This window comes from Ursus maritimus, unplaced genomic scaffold (genome assembly GCF_017311325.1).
Source record: "Ursus maritimus isolate PB19 unplaced genomic scaffold, ASM1731132v1 scaffold_13, whole genome shotgun sequence".
Classification (NCBI taxonomy): domain Eukaryota; kingdom Metazoa; phylum Chordata; class Mammalia; order Carnivora; family Ursidae; genus Ursus; species Ursus maritimus.
In genome coordinates, this window is record NW_024423675.1 from 56,570,886 (window position 1) to 56,597,252 (window position 26,367).

The 26,367-nt window shown below is 40.3% G+C and overlaps 1 protein-coding gene across 1 annotated transcript in view; it reads right to left on the minus strand.

The window, feature by feature from the left end:
- The window catches only part of SYNE1 (spectrin repeat containing nuclear envelope protein 1), a 442,550-nt gene extending 417,472 nt beyond the window's left edge, over positions 1–25,078 (minus strand). The window contains exons 1-2 of the mRNA XM_040627972.1: positions 24,886–25,078; positions 15,977–16,264 (exon numbers count right to left, since the gene is read on the minus strand). Coding sequence (XP_040483906.1) covers positions 15,977–16,043 — 67 coding nt within the window. The 5' untranslated portion in view covers positions 16,044–16,264; positions 24,886–25,078. The remainder of the gene's footprint in view (positions 1–15,976; positions 16,265–24,885) is intronic.
- Between the last annotated feature and the right edge of the window lie 1,289 nt (positions 25,079–26,367).

Consider the following 26,367-nt stretch of genomic DNA (forward strand, 5'->3'; position numbering starts at 1 on the left):
ATAATAAACACATAAAAGGGATTCAAAGTGCCATGTGAATAATGTTGGTGACACGTGAGGAGAAAGCAAGCAAAAGAATGGAGAGCAATTGTGTAATTCAAGGTAAATATTTTTTTAAACATGGGTGGAGAGCAGTGTTTACTAAACATGAAAGATTAATATCAGTAAAGGAAGGAATTGTTTGTTTTTGATGCAGGAGGTCATTGTGAACAATGAAAAAAAAAAGAACATAAGTTACCATAGAAACCATTTTAAAAATACTGAAGCAAACTTCACTATATCTAAGGAATTCAAAATCTTACATAAATCATTTGGCCTAGACCCTATTTGAGGCAGTCACCAATTTTTCCTTCTCCCAGATATTTCCATTCATTTATTTGAGTAGAAACAAACAGAAAGTTATGATTTGCCTATTGTCAGCATTAAGGCAAATTTGCATATATTCTTATACGATAACTTCTTACCTGTTCAAATGAGTACATGATTACCTGAACACCTATGAGTAATAATTGCTTAATTAAATGATAGAATGTCATACAATGAACAGGAACTCTGTATTTAGGGTGAATACCATGTAAAGAATGCATCAATAGTCCCATCAGCCCCAATTAGAAAGAAAATAGAAGAGAAATATAGTTACTCAGAATATGAACTGTTTTTGTAAGGCTCTTAAGCTATAGGAGGGATTTACCACATGAAATTTTTTAAAAAGATTTTAATTTATTTATTGAGATGGAGAGAGCAAACAGGGGGAGGGGCAGAGGTAGTGGGAGGGGCAGAGGTAGAGGGAGAAGCAAGCTCCCTGCTGAGCAGGGAGCCCAAAGTGGGGCTCGATACCAGGACCCTGAGATCATGACCTGAGCAGAAGGTAGTTGCTTAACTGACTGAGCCACCCAGGTGCCCCTATCACATGAAATTTACAGTCTAGTACTTTCCCCCCTTTATAGGGTCTATTACCCTAAATATACATTAATGGGACTAAAGTTCAAGGGCACCAGTGTGGTCTTCATCCCTGTCAGAGGTTACCCCAAGGCCCCAGTCTGATCCAATACAAGTGGGGTTAAAGAGCTATCAGTACTGTGAGTTTTCCTCAGTGCAAATATAGTTTTCCCAAATTCAGGTACAGTACTTTTAGGAAGGGTGGCATCCCAGTCTTGATGGAGAGAAAATCCCAGAGTTCTCACTATGGTTCAGATAATCCAAACACTTTATAATGTCATGTTTTCTCATTTCATTTCAAGAAACTATGCTCTGGAGAAACTAATAATGAGCAAAACAATGAAAATACATGACACTGACTCCTTGAGATTTTCTCCAAAACCCAAGAGGAATGCTATTAATCTTATTATGTGGAAAGTACCTAGAAAAATATGTCAAGGGATGCAAGTGGAGATTTATGAGGGAAGGAGGTGCACAAGGAAGGAAGGCATTGAGATGCAAGAGTCACACACAAAATGGCATCTGTGGGAGCACTCTTCTCATGAGGACCATCTGTCAGTTCACAGCAGGGCCCCTGCTCCATAAGAATGGAGGACTTATTAGGGCCAGAGTGAGAGACATTTTATTCTTAGGATGCATTTCTGATTGGGCTCTATGTGAAGCACAGACTTATATTTAATAAATTCCTAAGGAATTGCTCTTATCCAATTAACTTCCAAGAATTTTGCAACTCTTTCTGGGGAATGCACAGGACTATTCTTTTATTCTTCCAGAAATGAATTTGAAACTATATGCACATGTACTTGGCTCACTCAGCTCTGATATTTATATTTTTAAACACATAATCTTTTTATAGACCATAAACATTTGGAAGCATGAACATATAAAGAATGTTAACAGCATTAACAACCTTGATCACTCCCTCTTTGAACTCTTCTTGTGGCTTCCAGATCTTCCTTCTCTCCTCTTTTTCTTACCACATAGGCTGCAGCTTCTTAGTCTCATATGTGGGACTCTCCTCATTCCCTCACCACCAGTCATTGAGCTCTATGTTCCAAACCTTTTTTTTTCTATGTCCTTGTTCTCTGGGTGATGTCAATCGACCTCACAGCTTTAAATTCTATCTGTGTGCTTAGGATCTCCAAATGTTTTCTCCAGCTGTGTCCTCTCCCTTGATCTCTACAGTCATATATACCCAGCTACTTTCTGGGCTGTCCACCAGCCTTCTAAAATGTAACACATCCAAAAAAAGCTTTTGGTTTTCCTCAACCCTATTCCCAACAGTCTTTCATCTTACCTCATTTCAAAATGAAAAATGAGGGGGCCAGCTTTTTTCCTCTCTCTCATACACACATTCAATCCATGAGCACATTATTTCAGCTTTACTTTCAAAATATATCTAGATTTTTACCACTTCTCTCTCCAACCACTGTTTAATATCTAGTCCAAGCCACTCTAATCTCTCTTGTGACTTATCCAAATTATCCCCCTTCTGGTCACCCTGCTTCCACCACTGAAAATCAATGTGATATTACACATTTATATTGTATTCTCTCAACAAATACTTATGAAGTATCCACATGATGAAATGCACTGCCTAGTCAATGTGTAGGGCACTGATATGAATTTGACCCAATTTCTGCCTTCTAGGTGTTTATATTCTGAGTGTGGGATTAGCTGCATACATGTAACATAATGCAAAGCAATACTAGATAATTTCAGTAATAGTGCTATGAAGTGCTGAAGGGATTTAGACAGCACTTCTGATTATATCAGCAATACAGCCTTCCTGGAGGAGGCTGAATTTAAGTTGAATCTTGAAGATAAGTCAAGTTTTAGGAAAAATCAACAGAGTTCATTTCTGAAAGTGCCCCAGAAGGACACAGAAGAGTCAGGGCATCTTGACAGCATTGAAAGCAGTGGCATCTGGCAGATATCTAGGGAAAGGCAGGGGAGCTAGAGGAGACAAATGTTGGGCAGTTAAGATGAAGTGTGAATAAGGAAGCCACGTCAAGAAGTTGGGACATTAATAGGGAGGTCAAGAAGTGAAGGGAGATTTTCATCATGGAAGTAACAAAATTAAACGGTATATTAAAATGAATTAATTTGAAAGCAATGTGTATTTAGGTATATATTTAGGGTCCTGCCACACACTATATCAAGAGCAATAAAGTATACCCACATTGCATATTTAAATATATTTACACATATAATAAATAATTTTTGAATTAACTTGATTTACATTTGACTAGTTGACATAATTTTAGCATTTCTAAACCTCTGTTAATTTTGATTTAGCAGTTTTCTTTTTCCATGTGAGAGCTAATATTTTTGCAGGCCTTTGAAAATCCCAAGGGCCTCTGGCACTTTCTCCAGGATGTGTGATACATAAAATGGCTCTGCAAATAGAAAGACTTGGAGAGCAGGGCATTATTCAAATGTAAACACTTTAATGCATTTAAAAGTAATATGAACATATAATATACCATTAGGAAAGAAAATTTTTTTAAAGCATTCAAATTAAAAAGCAACACACATTAAGCACTGGTTGTTTTGCTTTTAATTAATTAATTTATTTGAGAGAGAACATGTAAGCAGGGGGAGGGGCAGAGGGAGAGGGAGAGGGAGAGAGAGAATCCTCAAGCTGACTCCCCACTTGGCATGGAGCCCCAGGCAGGGCTCAATCCCAGAACCCTGAGATCACGACAAGAGTCAGACACTTAACCGACTGAGCCACCCAGGCACCCCATAAGCACTGGTTGTAATATGTAAGTGATGAATCACTAAATTCTACACCCAAAACCAATTTTACCATGTATGTTAACTAATTAGAATTTTTAAAAAATACTTGGGGGAAAAAGGGAACACAAAAGATAAATGAGTAGAGGGTATGAGAACCTAGAACTGACATAAGCTAAAAATGGAAGAAGGTAAAAGTGCTTTTTGTTTTTTTAAAGACTTATTTTATTTATTTTTAGAGAGAATGTGTGTGTGAGTGTGTGTGTGTGTGTGTGTGTGTGTGAGCAGGGGGAGGGGAAGAAGGAGAGGGAAATAGAGAATCTGAAGCAGACTCCCCACTGAGCAGGAAGCTCGACATGGGGTTTGATCTCATAACCCTGAGATCATGATCTGAGCTAAAATCAAGAGTCAGATACTTAACTGACTGAGCCATCCAGGCACCCCAAGGTAAAAGCGTTCTTAAATGTTAATAAAATTAAATGAGAAGAAAGCTAAAAACAAAAACACCCAACACAAACATCTGAGAGGTCAACATGGGCACCAGTTCTAATTGGATATGTGTCTTTACAATGATTTTATGGTCAAAATCAAGTTTAATTAAAAATAAAACTCAGATAAAAAATTATTTTAAAGAGGGCAAATAAAGTAGGACTCAATTTAATTGTTCTTTTTTCCTTTGCTTTTACATGTGTCTTGACTAGTTCATTTTCAAATCATTAATTTGGGGACTGTGATTTATCCATTTATTCATTAAATATTTATTTCACCATGATGTTCCAAAATATAAATAAATGATCATTGTTTTGTGCTGAGTTTTGCTTAGTACTTAAATCTGAGGGACCAGCACACAACATTCAATTTAGGAAGAAAGATTAAGGCAAAAAGAATTTCAGCCTAAATACAATAAATGGATTTTTGACAATATTTTGAGGTTTAATAAGAAGAGTCATTAAGTCAGAGTAATAATATTTAGAATTAAATCTGTCAAGGCACTATAAAAAAAATCCAGAATTACCATAAAAGGCAAACCTTTCCTTCCCTGATGCTTATTTCACGTTAAACTAAAGGGAAGGAGTTAAGATGGCAGAGTATCAGGGGGACCCTGAGGTTGCCTTGCCCCTTGAACACAACTAGATCAACGTCAAATCATTTTGAATGAGAAACTCGATCTGAGGATTAAGGAAACAATCTGAAAAAAAAAAAAAAAGAAAGAAAGAAAGAAAGAAAGAAAGAAAGAAAGAAAGAAAGAAAGAAAGAAAGAAAAAGAAAGCAATCTGCACAATTGGAGGAAGAGAACATGACGGATATGAGGTTCAGAAATGTGAACTGGAGGAGAGAAAATCCACGGTGCCCCAGAGGGGAGGGAGCCCTTTTCTTGGAAAGAAGTCAGGAAGAGAGAAAGGGAGCAGGAGAGAGAGCAATGTGTAGGGTTCAAGCAAGATTTCATAGTTTGGGGATACTCTGGGTCATACTAGGAGAGAATGTGCTGCATCCTGGAGTACATTTGGAAGAGGGTATATTGCCTCTCTAAGGATAAGAGGCCCACTAGGTGCCATTTAGTAGCCATAGAATAGAAGGGGGTAGAGGTGCATGCAGAGGGCAGATAACCTGGTCACAGTTTTTAACTGTGTTTCACCATAGACTCCAGGCATCTGCCCAGCAATGCAGCTGTTTTTCTGGGATAGAATGGTGCCAGGTGCAGTGCTGCGAGGCTTTCCTCTGGGGGACGGAAGTGGGTCCATGCCTTGCTGGGTTCTTTAGGATTTGGAGTTTTGAATCCAGCCACTGGCCAGAGATAAAACACAGGAGAACTATGGTACCAGGCCCCAGTTGGGCCGCAGATGGCCTAGGCACAGGCAAGTTGAGGGCAGGGATCTGATGAAAGCCTGAGACACAGGAGGGGGGATTGTTTGCTTTTCTGTGAAGGACTCCTGAACATTGGGGGTCATGAGTTCCCCTCCCCTGGGCAAGAGGGCAGTAGGACACCATCTTCTATCCCCCCCATCCCCGCCCAGCCCACCAGCACAGTCGGACTTCAGAGAGAAACACAGTGCCTCCAGTGGATGCTGGGGTCCCTTACACCAAACCCCACCCCCCTGCACACTGCAGAGGGATCTTTACTAGGGCAGGTCTGACTGTAATACAGCGCATTGGGCCTCTCCCTTAGAAGACCAACACAGGCCCCATCACATGTACCAAGTCTACTAATGATAGAGTGTTCCAAACCATCAGCTTCAATTCTGGTGGAAATAAGACCAGGCTTTTTTAAATTTATTTATTTAATTTAATTTTATTTCTTTTTTCTTTGGAATCAGGCTTACAGTTTTTTCTTTGTCCATTTGTTTGCTTTTTTGTTCTTTTTCCTTTTCTCTTTTATTGGATCAGTTTCCCCCATCCCCAACCCCTATGCTTACCTTAACAAACAATTCAAAGCACACCTAGTTAAAATCCAAACACTCCCCATTTGTAAGTAAGGAGGAACTATGCAGACATCTGGGAAAGAGCAGCCAAAACACAATAACAGTGTGCACAGAGCATACACCAGAAACACTTCTTGAAGTGCCAGGCCCTGGACAGTGTATGACTCCTTCTTAATATAGTATTACTCTCAGGAGGAGGAAACATAACAAGCTTTCATAACACGCAAAAGACAGAAACCTAGACATAATGACAAGATGGAGGAATTCTCCCCAAATTTCAAGAAGAAATCACAGTTAAGGATTTGCTCAAAACAGATATAAGCAATATATCTGAACAAGAATTTAGAACAACAATCATAAGAATACTATCTGGGCTTGAAAGAAGCACAGGAGACACCAGAGAAACCCCAGCTACAGAGATAAAAGACTTAAAAACTAGTCAGGCCGAAATAAAAAATGCTATAACTGAGATGCAAAACTGACTGGATGTAACCCCAACAAGGATGGAAGAAACTGAGGAATGAATAGGTGATATAGAAGATAAGATTATGGAAAATAATGAAGCTGAAAAGAAGAGGGAAAGAAAACTATCAGATCACAAATACAGACTTATGGAACTCAGTGATTCCACAAAGTGCAATAATATCCATATCATAGGAGTCCCAGAAGAAAAAGAGCAGGAAAAGGGGGCAGAAAGTTTATTTGAACAAATTATGGGCTGAAAACTTCCCTAATCTAGGGAAGGAACCAGGTATTCAACTCCAAGAGACACAAACAGCTCTCCTCAAAATCAACAAAAACAGATCAATACCAAGACATGTCATAGTGAAATTTGCAAAATACAAAAGTAAAGAGAGAATTCTGAAAGCAGCTGGGACACAAGGCCCTTAACCTACAAGGCTAAATACATAAGGTTGGCAGCAGACCTCTCTGCAGAAACTTAGCAGGCCAGAAGAGTGGCATGATATATTCAACATGATGAACTGGAAAAACATGCAGCCAAGAGTACTACATCCAGGAAGGCTGTCGTTCAGAAAAGGAGAGATAAAGAGTTTCCAAGGCAAGCAAAAACTAAAGGAGTTTGTGAACACTAAACTAGTTCTGCAAGATATATTAAAGGGTACACTTTGAGCAGGAAAGAAAGACCAAAAGCAACAAAGACTAGAAAGAAACATAGACAATCTACAGGAACAGCAACTTTACAGGTAATCCAATGGCACTAAATTCATATCTATCAATAATTACTCTGAATGTAAATGGACTAAATACTCCAATCAAAAGACATAGGGTTATCAGAATGGATAAAAACAAAACAAAACAAACAAACAAACAAAAAAAAAACACCAAGACCGATCAATATGTTGCTTATAAGAGACTCATTTTAGACCCAGTGATACCTCCAGATTGAAAGTGAGGGTTGGAGAACTATCTATCATACTAATGGACATCAAAAGAAAGCTGGAGTAGCCATACTTATATCAGACAAGCTATATTTTAAACCAAAGACTGTAATAAGAGATGAAGATGGGCTCTATATCATAATAAAGGGGTCTTTCCAACAGAAGATCTAACAATTGTAGATTTTTATGCCCCTAACTTGGGAGCAGCCAAATATATAAATCAATTAAAACAAACTTAAGGGAACTCATTGATAATAATACAATAATAGGAGGGGACTTTAACAACCCCACTCACAGCAATGGACGATCATCTAAGCAGAAGATTGGCAAGGAAACAGTGGCTTTGAATGACACACTGGACTAGATGGACATCCTAAAGCAGCAGAATACACATTCTTTTTAAGTGCACATGGAACATTGTCCAGAATACATCACATACTGGGTCACAAAACAGGACTCATCCAATACAAAAAGACTGAGACCATACCATGCCTATTTTCAGACCACAGCACTATGAAACCTGAAGTCAGTCACAAGAAAAAATTTCAAAAGACCACAAATACATGAAGGTTAAAGAACATCATACTAAAGGGGCACCTGGGTGGCTCAGTCAGTTATGTGTCTGCCTTTGGCACAGGTCATGATCATGATCCCAGAGTTCTGGGATGGAGCCCCTCATTGAGCTCCCTGCTCAGTGGGGATCCTGCATCTCCCTCTTCCTCTGCTGCTCTCCCTGCTTGTGCTCTCTCATTCTCTCTCTCTGTCAAGTAAATAAATAAAATCTTCAAAAAAAAAAAAAAAAGGAACATTCTACTAAAAAATGAATGGGTTAACCAGGAAATTGGAGATAAAATTTAAAAATATATGGAAGCTAATGAAAATGAAAACACCACAGTCCAAAATCTTTGGGACACAACAAAGGTGGTCCTAAGGGAAGTATATAGCAATACAGTCCTTTCTTGAGAAGAAAAGTCTCTAAACACACAACCTAACTTTACACCTAAAAGAGTTGGAAAAAGAACAGCAAATAAAGCCTAAAGCCATCAGAAGAAGAGAAATAATTAAGATTAGAGCAGAAATCAATGATAGAAATAAAAAAAACCCAGTAGAACAAATCAACAAAACTAGAAACTGGTTCTTTGGAAAAATTAACAAAATTGATAAACCTCTAGCGAGACTTATCAAAAAGAAAAAAGAAAGGACCCAAATAGATAAAATCACAAATGAAAGAGGAGAGATCACAATCAACACTGCAGAGAAATAAAAATAATTAAAATATTATGAGGAATTATATGCCAACAAATTGGGCAATCTGGAAGAAATGCATAAATTCCTAGGAACATATAAACTACCAAAACTGAAACAGGAAGAAATAGAAAATTTGAGCAGACCCATAGCCAGTAAAGAAACTGAATCAGTAATCAAAAATCTTCCAACAAACAAGACTCTAGGGCTGGATGGCTTCCCAGGGGAATTCTATCAAACATTTAAAGAAAAATTAATACCTATTCTTCCAAAGCTCTTCCAAAAACTGGAAGCAGAAGGAAAACTTCCAAACTTATTCTATGAGCCCATCATTATGATTTCAAAACCAGACAATGACCCCACTAAAAAGGAGAATTATGAGCTAAGATCCCTGATGAACATGGATACAAAAAATTCTCAACAAGATACTAACTAGCTAATTGAATCCAACTGTGCATTAAAAGGATTATTCACCACAATCAAGTGGGATTTATTTCTGGGCTGCAGGGGTGGTTCAATATCTGAAAATCAAGCAACATGATACAACACATTCATAAAAGAAAGGATAAGAACCATATGATCCTCTCAATAGATGGAGAAAAAGCATTTGACAACATACAGCATCCTTTCTTGGTAAAAACCCTCAATAAATTAGGGATAGTGAGAACATACCAAAAGCCATATACGAAACGCCCACAGCAAATATCATTCACAATGGGAAAAAACTGAGATCTTCTCCCCTAAGGTCAAGAATACGGCAGGGATGTCCCCTCTCACCACTGTTGCTCAACATAGTACTGGAAGTCCTAGCCTCAGCAATCAGACAACAAAAAGAAATAAAAGGCATCCAAATCAGCAAGGAAGAAGTCAAACTTTCACTATTTGAGGATGACATGATACTTTATGTAGAAAACCCAAAAGACTCTGCCAAAAAAATTGCCAGAACTCATACATGAATTCAACAAAGTTGCAAGATATAAAATCAATGTACAGAAATCTGTTGCATTTCTATACACTGATAATGAAGCAGCAGAAAGAGACATCAAAAAATCAATCCCATTTACAGTTGCACCAAAAATCATAAGATACCTAGGAATACACCTAACAAATGAGGTAAAAGATCTGTACACTGAAAACAATAGAACACTTATGAAAGAAATAGAAGACACAAAGAAACGGGAAAATATTCCATGCTCATGGATTTGAAGAGAAAATATTGTTAAAATGTCTACACTACCTAAAGCAATCTGTACATTCAATGCAATTTCGATCAAAATAACACCAGCATTTTTCACAGAACTAGAAAAAACAATCCTAAAATTTGCATGGAACCAGAAAAGACCCTGAATAGCCAAAGTAATGTTGAAAAAGAAAGTCAAATCAGGAGGCATCACAATCCCAGACCTCGAGCTGTATTACAAACTTGTAATCGTCAAGACAGTATGGTACTGGCAGAAAAACAGACACATAGATCAATGGAACAGAATAGAGAACCCAGAAATGGACCCTCAACTTTATGGCCAACTAATCTTTGACAAAGCAGGAAAGAATAGCCAAAGAAAAAAAGATAGTCTCTTCAACAAATGGTATTGGAAAAACTGGACAGCAACATGCAGAAGAATGAAACTGGCTCACTGTCTTACATCATACACAAAAACAAATTCAAAATGGATGAAAGACCTAATGTAAGACAGGAAACCATTAAAATACTAGAGAAGAACACAGGCAGCAACCTCTTTGACCTCAGCCACAGGGACTTATTACTAGACATGTCTCTAGAGGCAAGGGAAACAAAAGCAAAAATGAACTATTGGGACCTCATCAGGATAAAAAGCTTCTGTACGGCAAAGGAAACAATCAACAAAACTAAAAGGCAACCTACAGAATGGAAGAAGATATTTGCAAATGACATATTGAGTAAGGGCTAGTATCCAGAATCTGTAAGGAACTCATCAAAATCAACACCCCAAAAATAAATAATCCAGGTAAGAAATGGGCAGAAGATGTGAACAAATACTTCTCTAAATAAGACATACAAATGGCCAACAGACATATGAAAATATGCTCTGCATCACTCAGCATTAGGGAAATACAAATCAAAACCACAATGAGATACCACCTCACACCTGTCAGAATGGCAAAAATTAACAACTCAGGAAAAAACAGATGTTGACAAGGATGCAGGGAGAGGGGAACTATCATGCCCTGTTGGTAGGAATGCAAAGTGGTGCAACCACTCTGGAAAACAGTATAGAGTTTCCTCAAAAAGTTAAAAATAGAACTATCCTACAACCCAGCAATTGCATTACTAGATATTTATCCAAAGGATACAAAAATGTTGATTCAAAGGGACACATGCATCCCAATGTTTATAGAAGCACTATCAGCCATAGCCAAATTATGGAAAGAGATCAAATGTCCATTGACTGATGAATGGATAAAGAAGATGTGGGGTGGAGATATCTATAGATATAGATATAGATATAGATATAGATATAGATAGATAGATATTTGGTATCTTTTATATACCAATGTATAGTATATTTTAGATACATATATATACATATATATAAAGTGGAATATTACTCAGCCATAAAAAAAGAATGAAATCTTGCCATTTGCAACAATTTGGATGGAACTAGAGAGTATTATGGTAAGCAAAATAAGTCAGCAAGAGAAAGACAAATATATGATTTCCCTCATATATGGAATTTAAGAAACAAAACAGATGAACATAGTGGAAGGAAAGGAAAAATAAAATAAGATAAAAACAGAGAGGGAGGCAAACCATAGAGAACAAAGTGAGGGTTGCTGGAGGGGAGGAAAGTAGGGGGATGTACTAAATGGGTGATGGTCTTTAAGGACAGCCCTTGTTGGGATGACTACTGGCTGTTGTATATAAGTGATGAGTCATTACATTCTACTCCTGAAACCAGTACTACACTATATGTTAACTAACTTGAATTTAAATTAAAAAAATAAAAAATACCAAAAATTATTTCATTATTTATTTATTACTGTTGATTCTACCTTTCAGTTAACTTCTTTGTTACTCTAAGGTTTTCTTTTACAGTATAATGGATTCATAGGAAATATTATATTTAACCAAAAAGAGTTTAAATTTGGTCATAAAAGCAATTTTAGAGGGAAGCCATGATTATCTTTCACTGATCAGTTAGCAAACTTCATAGATATATCTCTAGGAATACATATTTATCTCTTTTCTCATTTCTTTTTCTTTTGAATTTATTCACAGGTTTAAAAATAAAAACTCAACCTTGCAGTCTAGAGTCCTCCTTTTTTTATCAAAGCAATCTCTATATGACACCGTAGTATGCCCATTTTGAATCTTCTCTGGCATTTACTCTTCACTCTATAAGACTGCATGAATGCTGCCCTGTCTTAACGATAACGAACATTTAAATATGTTAATTTAAAAATCCTTAAACTTTGATAGATTATCTTCAAATGAAAAAAATGAAAAAAAGGTATTTGATAAAAGCCATTCAACAAATCTTTTTAAAGCAAACATTACGCAGCAGCACGATGAAATTTACAAAGATATTGTCAGTATCTTAAAGAAATTCATAATCTTAAGAGTTCAGACATCTACTTTTTTTAGATGTGACTAAAAACTAAAGTCACTCCATAAGCCACCATGAAATCCACTTAGCCTTTAAAGAGCTTTGAAAATGTATATACTAATTATGTGCATTTAAAATTTTAATACTCCTTTATTATCCTATTGACTTGTATTTGCTTTTAAGGTTATATTTAAATTGATGGAAGTTACAGAAACATTCATTATTCTTAAGAGCAAATGAAACTCTGCATTGCAGTCAGCCTGCTCATCCATAATTCAGGATCCCAGCCTAAAACATTATGCTCAAACAAGCACAAATATTGGCAAAGGTGAACTATTGAACTGCTACAGTAGCAGCTAAATTACGAAGCAATCTGTGTGTGCTTCAATTTCCTAGCACTAGAAATAAAAATTAAAAGCAGAAAAACAGTCAACAATTATGGTTGTAAACTAAATAAGCAAGAGAGCAAAGCCAAGTTGCCGCTATTCAAAGCTACATGATTTTTATTAGTTATACAGATCTGATATGACAATAAAACCCAAGAATGGGGGGAAAATTAGTTGCTTAGATTATCTATCTAAGCAAAGAAAAGGGGATTCTAGAAGAATGTTCTTACGGATTTGAACTTTGGAAACAGTAACTCTGGTTCTATTTCAGGTAACAGATTTATTTTTCCTCAGATTCACTCTCTCATTTGTCACAATTATCTGGGCAATAATGCCAGCCCTCCATTTGTTAGCTCCGTGGTCACTGGTTTGGAGGTTCTAGCAGGCAAGAAGAATCACTAAATACCCTTGACAGAAAACAGGTCTCCTCTGTCCGGGGAGGTTGACTCTTGTTTGGGCTCCAAGCATCAGTAGGATGCACGAGGAGAAGTGAGATGCGGGGGACGCACAGGCCTAGCCAACAGAATCAGCACGAGTTACCCGGCAGATCAACATGTAACAGATCACCTTCGCTTCGAGCCCTTAGGTTGTGTTTCCACTGCTGTAGGTAGATTCATTGTATCTTAAGGCAATGCAGACCTTACATTTTGTTGCCATTAATAACATATATATAAACACACACACACACACACACACACACACACACACATGTATAAAATGATGCTAAAAGCTAATGATAAATATCTAGTGGTCAGAAATTTTGTCTCCTATCAAATGGTAAGGTTTATTGTTCTAAATTTGTCAGATAACCTTATGACATGTTATCATTCTTTCTTTTACTAGAAAGGGGAAAGTAATACAGTGAGTATAGTCACTTGATTATATAACAAAGTTACTAGTTTTAGATAGCACGGAATCTACAAAACCATTAGCATTCGTCCACAAATCTGCATGACTAGAGAAATTTGCAACAACTTTTCAAGCCTATGCCTCTTCATCCACTTTTCTCCCATGACTATTTGAACACCTCACCAGACGACAGTATTTATAATTTTTAAAGCACCTTTTGTCATCATCTCACTGAGTTTGAAACAATCCAGCGTGAGAACAGTCCATATTTTAGAAGAGGGTCCTGAAATGCACAGGTGTTACATAGGACGTCCACTGTCACAGGCCAGGTGTGGGAAGCGAGCGGGGGCTCCAGTGTTTTCCCCCACTCCACACACCTCAAGAAAAACCACTTATCTATACACTACAGAAAATAATAAAACACTGAGGCATCAGTCATCTTCCCTCTCCTCTTATCCCAACCACTATGCTAGTAAAAAAAAAAAAAATTAATTCAAACCAAAATAAGAATAAAGAGTAAACTATTTTTAGAATCATAATCTCATTCCAATTTTTTTTCAAATTTAGTCTATACAATTTTGTTTTAGTGTGTGTGTGTGTGTATGTTATCTGGAGAATTTTCACATTTAATAGACTCAAAAGAAAATCTGCTTTATTACCTAATTATCTCCCTACGCTTTTGAAAGGGTCCTGCTAGTTTCCTTTCCATCATTTCATAATGAGGTCACCGAGGCACAAAATGGCTCAGGAATTTGTGCCCAGGAAACAGCAAAGACAGACACAGGCGGAAAAATGGAACTACAAGTTCAGTATTCCATTTCCCCAAATAAAAATGTACAACTTAAACTGGAGATCCTTGGCACTGTGTAGACCCAATCAGAGGGGGTTTTTTTTGGGCCTATGTAGGAGGTCTATGCAAGAGTCTGTTCTTCAGCAAGGATCTGATCTTTTATCTAACCAGGCTCTTTCTGGCATGACAATGAGATCTTCCAACAATTAATGTGAAACAAGCACCACTTGCACTAAAGCATCAAAAATGAGCCCAGGACCATCAACATGAGCTGGAGCCTTGAGATTACAGGAGCTTCACTGAAATTAGTGGTCCCTGGTCAGACATGGAGAAACTCCCTGCCTTTCCATAGCTGAGAGCACGCTCTGCACCATGAATATCCGGATTCTTATCTGTATTTGCAAGTCAAGAGGACTGACTGGCCATGACTGCTATGCACATCGATACATTGTAAGCAAGAAAATGGGACAGTGAGAGATTAATATGGAGGCTGTGGTGCCAAACCACAATGATCACTTGCTGGAAAGACTAGAAAAACAAAAAGCCAAGAGTAACATTACTTTTAAGCTCTCTTGACAGAGACTAGAAAAGAACCCTGTTAAATCTGGATATTTTTATATTTAAAAATATGTATTTGAAGCTGGGGAGAGGTAGCATTAGGATTGTGACAAGGAAGTGATATTTTCATATTCTTACAGATGATTATGTCCATGGTTTAAGGAATATACATGTTTAAATGCACGTTTAACTCACAACGACTTAATTAATTGCATAATTTATTCATTATAAAATTAATCTATAAGCTGCCATACCATTTCACTGCTAATTCTCTTCTAAAACACCGTTTTCTGTTACAGAAAGAGCAGTGGTGGGCAATGTGGCCCCAGTTCACACACTGCCACTCACCATTCATCTTGTGACATCATAAACCCTCTGGGCTTCATTGCCTCATTTTGCTTAAAAACTTTCTAGATCGGGGCGCCTGGGTGGCACAGTGGTTAGGCATCTGCCTTCGGCTCAGGGCGTGATCCCGGCGTTGTGGGATCGAGCCCCACATCAGGCTCCTCTGCTAGGAGCCTGCTTCTTCCTCTCCCACTCCCCCTGCTTGTGTTCCCTCTCTCACTGGCTGTCTCTCTCTGTCAAATAAATAAATAAAATCTTTAAAAAAGAAAAAAACTTTCTAGATCTCTAAGGGCTTTCTTGTTGGGATAAGTAAACTACTGGTTGACTTAGTGACCAGAGCCTACAGTCTTTGTCACCATCATCACGATAACCTTGTGAATGGTCACCGTGTGGTATTGTCCTTGGTGACTGAAGGGCAGTTTGAAGATAACTGAATTCCCAAGTGGATGCTGAATAACCGTCAAGGTCACACTAATGCAGACACCAACTCAGAGAGCTTGGTCTTTGTCTTTTTGCTACATGAAAAAGACAGCACCCGAAAAGAGCAGGGATTAGTCTGAAACCGCTAGGAAAAGAGACATCGCTTTGTGATTCCTTGCTGTAGTCTCCTAAAATGGAAAGAAAGTGCAAGCAAATTGAAAAGCCCCTGAGTTAAGCTGGTATTTGAACTTTAAAGTGTACTTAAAAATACAAAACCAGCCTTGACATCTCTGCCCCTTACCTTGCAGTCTTTGCATCACGTTGGCAATGTCCCGAGGAGACCGTGAGGCCGTCCTGGAGGCTGCCATGGTGCCTCCTGCAGCATGAAACCCACACCAGACACTCTCCTCCCAGGGCAGCAGAGCAGTACAGCACTCAGGAAAACATCCAGCAGCTTCTCTAGATCGATCGGGTCACACACGAATCCTAGGCACTGGCAGCAGCGAGTGAGGGGGCAGCACTTCCAAAAACTGAACCCCTTTCTCTTTTCCTTCTTTTTAAGACTGTCCTCTTAAATGAACTCAGGAACCTAAAAAACAAATATGAAAGGTACAATATTAAATACACACACACACACACAAGTCACCCTAATGCTAAAAAGAAAACTATTTTTATTTAATTCGAATAGATGATTCATTACCAAGTCAAACATGTATAAAGTACTAGGCAAATGCTAGGAATCCTTCTATCTGACAAAATAAATGCATACATAAGATATATATAATAAAGCTGGTTGTTGAAAAAGAAATGTTTGTGCATTCTATGTTTTCTATTTTTTTAAGATTTTATTCATTTATTTGAGAGAGACAGAGAGACAGAGCAAGGAGGAGGGGCAGAGGGAGAAGGAGAAGCAGACTCCCCTCTGAGCAGGGAGCCTGATGTATGGAACTCAAACACAGGACTCTGAGACCATGACCTGAGCCGAAGGCTGACGCTTAACCAACTGAGCCATCCAGGTGCCCCTCCTATGTTTTCTTTTTATTTTTTTATTTTATTTTATTTTTTAAGATTTTATTTATTTATTCGACAGAGATAGAGACAGCCAGCGAGAGAGGGAACACAAGCAGGGGGAGCGGGAGAGGAAGAAGCAGGCTTCCAGTGGAGGAGCCCAATGCGGGGCTTGATCCCAGGACCCTGGGATCACACCCTGAGCTGAAGGCAGACGCTTAATGACTGAGCCACCCAGGCGCCCCTATGTTTTCTTAACTATAATCTTTCTCCATTGATCTATGAAAGTGAATGTACTATGAAGTCAAAACACTGAATCCTATTCTCAATATTCCCAAGTTCTCTCATCTATGCTATTTCAGCCTGCATTGTACATATATTTTGCTGATTCATTTGTACACTTTCCAGGAATGAGATTAAATCTTAGCTTCTAGATGAGCACTGAGTAATGCAGAGAATTGCTGAATCACTATACTGCACACCTGAAAACAATGTAATACTGTGTGTTAACAACCCTAGAATTAAAATTAAAAAAATAAAAATAACTTAAAAATCTCAACTTCTAATAACAATTTGATGAATTAAAACAATAAAAATGTAAAAATATTTCATTCTAAAAAATGTCAGTTTCAAATATCCTGATTTTACAAGTCAAAATGGATTTGATTTAGCTTCTTTCCTGCCCATACAGAAAGACTCTAAAGTAGGTTGGAAGACTAGGGTAAGAGTGGCCTGGGCAGAGGGGCCATATCCCTTCTAACCCCTTCCTGAATTCTCTGTTTTGGTCAAGGTTAAGTCCTTAAACAAGGAGAAAAAAAAGACAGGACAGTAGTTGATGAAAGCTTGATATTGGGAGACATTTTTCTCCCTGAACAAGAAGAAAAAGAGGAGAGTAGTTGATGAAAGCTTGATATTGGGAGACATTTACTTGAACAAGGATTTCCTAACTCTAGGGTTGGTTGAAGAGGTTTTGCCACGGAGAGGATAAATAATGAAGAAAGAAGAGGAGGGTGAACATGCACCCAGGGAAAGAAGCTTAACCAAGGGCCACAGTGAAGTGGCCCCTGTGAGATGACACTTTACTACAATTCACACTGCATCTCTGCCTTATGAGGAGGAAGGTGAAGAAAAAGAATGGGGCAGGGGCAGGGAAGGACGGAAAAGGCAAACCCGTAGAGAAAACACATGCATGTGGGAGGGTCCACCTGCCAGGAGGGAAAAAGAACCCAGAAGGAGTCTATGAATGTTATCAAAACCTATATTATAACCTGAATGTACGGTCATACAAACAGTAATATTTGTGAGAGATTGGTTACATAATAAAATACAGTTACAAACTATAACTGATTTTAAAATGGAATTGTTAAGACTAGTGTACATTGGTATCTGGTTGGAATGCATGAAGGCAAAGCTGATACTGCCTGTTTTAGAATACTATCTCAAAAAGGATGCAAAACATTGCATGTTGCTGCTGCCCTGTGTGGAAAAGCATCAGAAAGGTATGGCGGAGCAAGAAAGGATGTACTGGTGGTCACTTAGCAAGTTAGGGTCAAGTGGTTTGGTAAGAAGACACAGACTACTTGAAAAGATACATGGTAGAAGGAGGACCCAATACCTGTCAGCTTCTGGGCTAGAGAGGAGCCTCACAGCAGGTGGCTTTCCAGGGGATTCTCAGAGGAGAAATAATGACTTACAGCCAGCCTATCACGCAGCAAGGCTTTTGCCCTGCTGGGATTATGTGCCCATTAGCAGCCTTCATCTCCTGGGGAAAAATATTCTGCTTGCCGACATGCAAAAGCTACCATAACTTGGAGACCAATAAATAGTGAGAAGTGCCTAAAATCTTACAAATGGTCCTTTAAACTATTAGTTAAGTTCTCCAAAGGCAAGAATATAACTTTCTGAACTCTAGCTAGCTAGCTAACTACATATATGCTAAATAGAGATGAGGGAAGAAATTCATTTTAATTCAACTATCCCAAGCCAGCCCCTACCCAGTACTGGAGTTCAAAAAAGATGTGGCTTTTACCATCAATCAAGAATTGTGGAATTAAAAAGGATTTCTCTAAATCACTGCATTACAGATCACCACGTTTCTACCTTCTTCTAGTTCACATTCATGTTACACTATAGATTAATTTTGAACTCTTTCTCTCTAGCTCTCTATGTATATGTGTATATATCTATATATACACATACATATACATATATCAAATATTTGAGATATATTTGATATATGCATAAAAGATATATATATCTTTTCATGGCTTCATTAAACTCAGAATTTCTCTGCTTATGTCCAAGTTCAGAGTATGTATCCAGTCTTACTTCTACAGTATAACAAATGCATTCTGAACATCAGAGCTCAATGCTGGGGGTACAAAGGTGAATATGACATAGATTCTATGCTTTAAGGAGCTAAGAACATAGTGGGAGATACGACATAGAAAAAAACCAATATAACAATACCATGGGCAAGTGCAAACACGGACATGGAAAATGCAAAGGATGGGCGCTAGGCCAATAAGAAGGTTCTGAAAAAGTGTCTTGGGAGGGTCTTGATGAAAAAGTTACAGGTAGTCAGGAGAAAAATATGAAAGACACAGCCCGGCAGAGTGAATAGCTCAAGCCAGGTCGTGGACACAAGAAACAGCATGATTCTATGTGGGGGTACCAAGAGTTAGATCGTGAAGGACTCTATCAGGTGACATTCTGGAGCTGAGGATGGAGAAGGAAGCAGCACCAGACGGTTGAGGGCCCCGGTGCTGTGCTCACAAGCCTGGTCCTGATTCTCTGGGAGGCAGCATCAAACCACTGAGGGATTTTATTTATTTATTTATTTATTTATTTATTTATTTATTTATTTATTTGACACAGAGAGGGAGAGGGAGAGAGTAAGCACAAGCAGGGGGAGCAGCAGGCAGGGGAGAAGCAGGCTCCCCGCTGAGCAAGGAGCCCAATGTGGGGCTCTATCCCAGGACCCTGGGATCATGACCTGAGCCAAAGGCAGGCACCGAACCGATTGAGCCACCCAGGTGCCCCCCACTGAGAGATTTTAAACTGAAAGTGCCCAAATATAACTTAGATTATTCTAGATGATGCACTTTTAAGGGTGTGTTTGAAGGATACAAGACTGAAAGATCCAGAAAGATCAGTTAGGAAAGTATCTCGGGAGTTGAGATAGGAGATGATGACAGACTGAAATAGGACAGTGAGTGAGTAGAGGATGAAATCTAAAAAAATCTTCAGGAGGCAGAATGTGCAGGACTTGGTGATTGGTCAGGGAGAGGAGAAAGGAAGCGGTTGGTGGGGTTCTGGGGGGGGGGGTCTTGGATGACTCCCAGGAATCTGACTTGAGGGTTTGTGGGCCTTGGTGCCATCAACTGAGCTCAGCAGCGAGAAGGGCTACGCAGGTTTTACTTCCAACACTCTTCACCTCATAAACTCCTATCCTCGCCGAACAACATCCCCCCTGTGTGGGGCACTGTCAGCTGAGCAGATCCAAAGCATCCCTAAATACCCGGCCCAGGACCCACACCCGGCTTGAAGCCATCCCTAAACCCTCCAGTTCAGACTCAGCACTAACAAGCCATACTGTTATAAATATGATTCGTGTTATACTCACCACCACTGTTAGCCTCACTCTAAGTAGACAGTGAACGTTCTGCAGGCATAGAGTCTATAACTTGCTTCGCTTTGACATCCCACCCATCAATACCAAGTACATCCCTGAGAACATGCTAAGCCTCAATCTATATATTTTTTTTGTTGAGAGTCAACTTCATAATACCTTCCCTGGATGACAGAACCCCCAGAAAACTCCTTCCTCCTCACTGCAAAGGAAGCTAATGCAATATCCTTCCTTTTTCAGACATAAGATAAAAAATTTTGCTTTCATCATTCATGTATACACACATTTCCTCCTTTGTGAAATTATGATATTCTTGTTTTTTTACTGATACTTTCACTTAAAGGGACAGATGATATAATAAGAAATTTTAAATTAATTAAACAAATATAAAGGAGATTGGGGATTAGAAGATATGAGTTGTTCCAGCTGGCTGGGAGAGTTTGAGCTGGTTCTGCCTCAACAACGGCCTATCACAGGGAGCGTGGTACTGGGACATGCGCACACTACGGACTAAGAAAGTTCTGGAGCAGAGTCTTAATTTTGTCCATGTGACCTTAAGAAAAGTTAACTTTTCTGAACACTTGTTTCTTAATCTGTAAAGTGAAACTATTTTACGCTAAATTAGGTTTAATTTTATCCTGCATAAGTTATATTTATTTTTTTTAATTTTTAAAAGATTTTATGTATTTATTTTTGAGAGAGAGAGCACACACGTGAGAGCAGGGGCGGAGCGGGGGGGCAGAGAGAGAAGCAGACTCGCCACTAAGCAGGGAGCCTAATGCAGGACTTGATTCCAAGACACTGGGATCATGACTGGAGCCCAAGGCAGACACTTAACCGAGCCACCCAGGCACCCTGCACAAGTTAAATTTTAAAAGATCAATATGTAATATCCGTAGCAGATCATTTGGCATGTAACAGAGTTCCAGCAATTTTGCTTCCCCTGCCTCAGTTTCTCCAATATGCAATATGAGAAATAGGCCCAAAATGAAGAGGTGCTCTCTGGTGTGCTCATCAGTTCCAAAACCAATGGCAGCACTGGTGACAGCTGAAACACCTAACGTCTGGTACAAGGTCCCGAGAGCTTGAAATTCACTCCAGGAACTGACCGATTACCTAGCAGTGCTCTGGTTGTGGGCATGACCAACAGAGCCAGCACATCAGAGGAAGGCCCAGCACCATCAACAAGCTCACTCTTCCCAGGGAAGTTTAAAATTTTTTCATAGGTGCAGGAGATTGTGGGCAGTGGTGTGGTGGAGAGGGGTCTGGTACTGGATAGAAAGGGAGAACCAGGTAGACACTGATGGATAATGTACCAATCAGCAGTCCCAGCACGATCTCTAAATCTGTCCAGGAGAAGGAACTAAGATCTCACCGCGGCTAAGCACATCTGCCACACCTAGCAGCGAGTTAAGAGCCCAGGGCTTATTTCATATGCCACAAATGTATCGAGAAACTATTCATCAAGGACAATGGTATTGAGGAAACAGCAATGAGCATGACAGAGAAGCTCTTCTGGAAGCTTATGTATCAGAGGGGGAGATGTTATCAAAAATACTACGACGAAGTAGGGTGAGTTCTGTGCACGGAACTGTGTGAGCAAACTGAATGCCCAGTTGAGAGCAGTCTGCTGCGTTTATTGTGCAGAAAGCAGGGGGAATGGATACCGTCTGCTGTGGGGGATTCTCCATCTGAACCACATACTCTCCTAGCAGCACCTGTGAAAAGCACAGGAGTGAATCATCAAAACGCGACGTCTCCCGTCTCTAAGCAGAATGGACAACGGGCTGCCAAAGCAGTTTCTTGTGTGTGCTCCTAACAAGGATTCATGAGGAAAACAGTAGCAAGAACACTGCTAGGCCCCGAGAACACATTGTAAAGCAACGCAACTACAATTCCAGGTATTAGGAAACCAGAGCAGAAAATTGCAAACTCTGCGACCACCAGAGATGATGTAGTTCATTTCTAACTGAGAACGATGGACTGAGGCTATAAAGCGCAAACAGATTCACAGCAGCTTGAAGTATAAATGTTACTAAAATAGATGTCTAAATATGTATAAGGATAGGACCCCTACTAAAACCATTATTAAACAAAAATAACAAAGCCAGTAAATACTCCTCCATCCCCTTACATCTAAGTCCTTTGCTGGAGTGAGTCATATTAAATGTCTAATTTTAAATTTAATTATTGTTTTTCTGTATTCATCCTTTGGCAATGGTACTAATTAATAAACACTAAGATGGCTAAGCAGTAGGGAAGGAGAGGGACATCTGGAGCTAATATAAATACACTACTAACGTATGTGTACGGGTTATCAGTGAATAGTGCTGTGAATTATTCATTTTTGTGTATTTATGTATGTATTTGTATTTATGTATTATTATGTATGTATTTATTTGTACAGGGTAACAAATAGGAATGGGTAACCAATAAGAATCAGCCCTTTTTCTGGAAGAACAAAAATGTAAACAAGTAAGCAAAAGACAAAGTACAAAGCTGATCAGCACGACAGGTATAAAGTGTCATGATTCAACTTTTGTTGGTAAGCTTGGAGTATAAATCAGGCCCCAAGATACCTGCTATCTTCCTCCCCTACTTTGCTAGTATATATACATATATATACATGTGTATATATATATGTATATATATATATGGCACCCCTTGCCAAACACTAGTTCTGGCTGGATTAGATCACAAGGAAAGGCCTGCAAGACATCTAAGAGGAAGAGAAATGCTGATTCCCTCACAGGGAGGCTTGAGCCCCACATGCCTGTCAGGGTCAGGCCACGGGGTGTGGCTACAGTATCTAGAGCTGAGAAAACACTACCAACCTTGCCCAGCCGTGGGCTTCCTACATCCTGTTCAGTCACAGCTCCTTTCATTTCCTAGAGGCTGTGTGTGCTGCTTACTTTTCAGAGAGCCGGTCCTGCACATCTAACACAAGCCATTCTTGAAAGATTCTGAGCGGTAAACTACCTTTTCCCAACCCCTGCTCCCCTGCAGGAGGAAGGAATCAAGTGACAGGAATTTTTATATGGGGACAATGAGAACAGAAACAAGCCAGTTTGTGAAAAATTATTAGTTAAGAGAGATAAAAATGAGTCTATAATGTAATAACAGAGCAAATATTATCAAAAGCTAGCAATATTATTATCTGAGTCAGTCCAAAGACGTGCCTTTATCTTCAGCATGAAACATATTAAGTTAGCATTGATCTGGAACATTTTGTTCTAAATTTGCCACAAAGTAAGGAACAGCCTGAAAAACACAAGAATAAAATAGCTACGTGTGTTTATTACACTCTTCTGGCAATATCAAGAACTTTTTATCCATACTATTTATCTTTTTCATCATGGGAAACAGCAAGCCTCTGAAAGAACAATCTTCATGACTAATGATTAGATCAGCATTTTATACAGATGTGGGTCATATTAATAACTCTTGTTTAACTGAAAATTACTACATTGTCTCTTGCACAATCTGGCTTTTGTATACAAATGCTTCCTTTACTAAAGGCTCTCAGATGAAGACAAAAATATAGACACTCAAAAAGAGAAAAATAATTCGCTTAGAACTTTCTTAACATTCAGAGAAGAATGTCAGACACATGCAGGTTTTCCACCCCAAACTGAAAAGCTCAGAAATGAACATTCCAGGATGCTAACACTGGTTTCACAGCTGATGTTTCTCCCTAGGCTGGGCCTGAACTTGCAGCCTACAAGCTCTGTCACCCCGGGCAGCACACCCAACCCGGTTTCCCGGACGGGCTTTCTTTGCTTAGCTACTGAGAGCTGCTTTATTTCGCACTATTTTCCTGCCCTTGCCATGCACCTGCCGCCCCGTGGACCACCATTTCATAGAACTCCTCCGGCAGCAATGCAAAATCTCCTTCTGAAACCTGTCTTTCCGGAGAGGAGATGAAAGTTATCTTGCCCTCTAGCGAAGGCTCCGCCTGGAAGCAATTGCACCGTGACAGCCCCAGCAGTCTGAAGCCCCGGCCTCCGCACGGTCTTCAAGCCCTGGGCCGTGCTACTCATTTCCCCTCCCCCCAGCCCTTCCTAAAATAGTCAAGAGTGGAGGAAGGGAGGCTCCCAGAATTTGTCCAACGCCCTGCATCTCCCATCTGATAGTAGCAACAGTACCGACCATCACAACAACAAGGTGGCTGCCTTTTGCTTCTGCATCACTGGAGCCCAAGAGAAGTGCCACAAGCGGAAATGACAACCCGAGAGGGGGCTATTAATAGGGATATCTACGTACGAGATGGAGGGAGGACGCTCCCCACCTCCTTATCTCCTCATCCCTGAGTATCATACGCGTACACGCACCACCACCACCACCACCACCACCACCATCACCGCCCTCTCCCTCCCATTAAGCACGCACAACCCCAGCATGCAAGTACAAACTTGCTTACAATTTGTCTGCAATTTGTTCGGCTTGCCCCCACACTCATATTCTCTCTCTCTCTCTCCCCTTCCTTCCTTCCTGCCTTCCATCTCTCTCTCTCTCTCTCTCTCTCTCTCTCTCTCTCTCTCTCTCTGTCTCTCTTCCACCTTTCCTTTTACCTTCACTCTCCCGGGCTCGTGCAGGTTCCCGGCAGCGAAGCGAGCGCACGGCCGGCCGCGGGCTCCGGGAGCTCGGGCGCGGTTGCAGGGCTGCAGGGAGCCGGGCCGCCCTGGTTACTGAGTACAACACGCCGGCCGGCTCCCTGCCCGCGGCGGATCCGCAGCCGCGCTCCCCCGGGCCGCTCTCACACTCGCTCACTCCTGCGCCCAGCTGCTCGGCGACTCTGCCCTCCCTCTGCAATCGGGTCCTCCCCTCGGATGCACCCTGGGGTTTTAGGCCTCCCCCCCTTCCCCGCCCCCCGCACTAAAGCTCCTCTCGGAGGTCGGCCAGGCGGGTTCAGCCCCCTGGCAGGATGCGGGTACTACCCCTGCGCCGGCACACCCCTCCCCGGCCCCACGCCCCGCGCCCGGAGCCCCGCGCCCGGCTCCAGGACGAGCCGGTCCCTGGAAGACCCGGGGGCGGGGGCCTGGAGGCTCTCTCGCAGGCTTCCCCTACCTCCTGGAGATGCACGGCCTCCGGCGTTTCTCCACAGCTGCAAACCCGAGCCGTGACCCAACCTCTCGGCGAACCTTTCCACGGGGCCCACCTCCGGGGGTAGAGGAGGGGAGGGAATGGCCCAGAGCGCCCTGGAAGAGAGGCGCAGCGCTAGCCGCTAACTTTTGCTTAGCGTTCCCACTGCCCGGTTGACCTTTCTAAGCAGAACCTATCTTGAAAGGCTGGGGAGGTTCCCTGATGGTCCCAGGAAGGAAGTGATGCAGTTTAGGGAGGACATGTAGCACGCTCCTTTCAAATCAACTTTCAAAAAGATCCTAACAGCTGACCTTTTGGCTGTCAGATCAGTAGCAAACAATTTTAGGGAGACTGGACAGACTATAGGCTTTTGTTGTTGTTTACAAAGCTTAGGTTTCCTGAGAAGGCGCTTGACATCTTAATTCTATTTATTCTTGATTATTCATTAAGATTATGCTGAAGAACCACCTGCAGTCTCTTCAGAGGCCTGATTGCGTGTTGCACGTTGCGAAGCCATTTGTCTTTTATCACAAGCCCTTCTCACGGTGTAGAGGAGGTCCTGGTGTTGCCTAGTAGCATTCAGGAGAATCTATTTTGTTGTGGTTTGATGGTCTCCAAGCAAAGTCAAACACAGTCTCCCTTTACCAACAATGAAGCCCAAATCCAACAGGATTATGGCAACCAAGATAATGAAAGCTGTGCTGCAAGAATCTTAATAATTACTCCTCGAATTTTTAATCTGACAAAACAGTGTTCTATTCTCTAAATTTGCTAAATGGAGGGGCCGTCTTTGCTTTCTGCCTTTCCCTCACTTGCTGCCAACGCTCCATGATTTAACTGTGCATTTTCTTCAAATTCTTTTTTCTTCCAGATCCCATCAAAATAACAATATCTGAAAGGAATCTGGTAAACCAATCTGAGGTGCTCTTTTTCCTTGTGTTTAAGTTTCTTAGAGACCAAAGAATGAATCT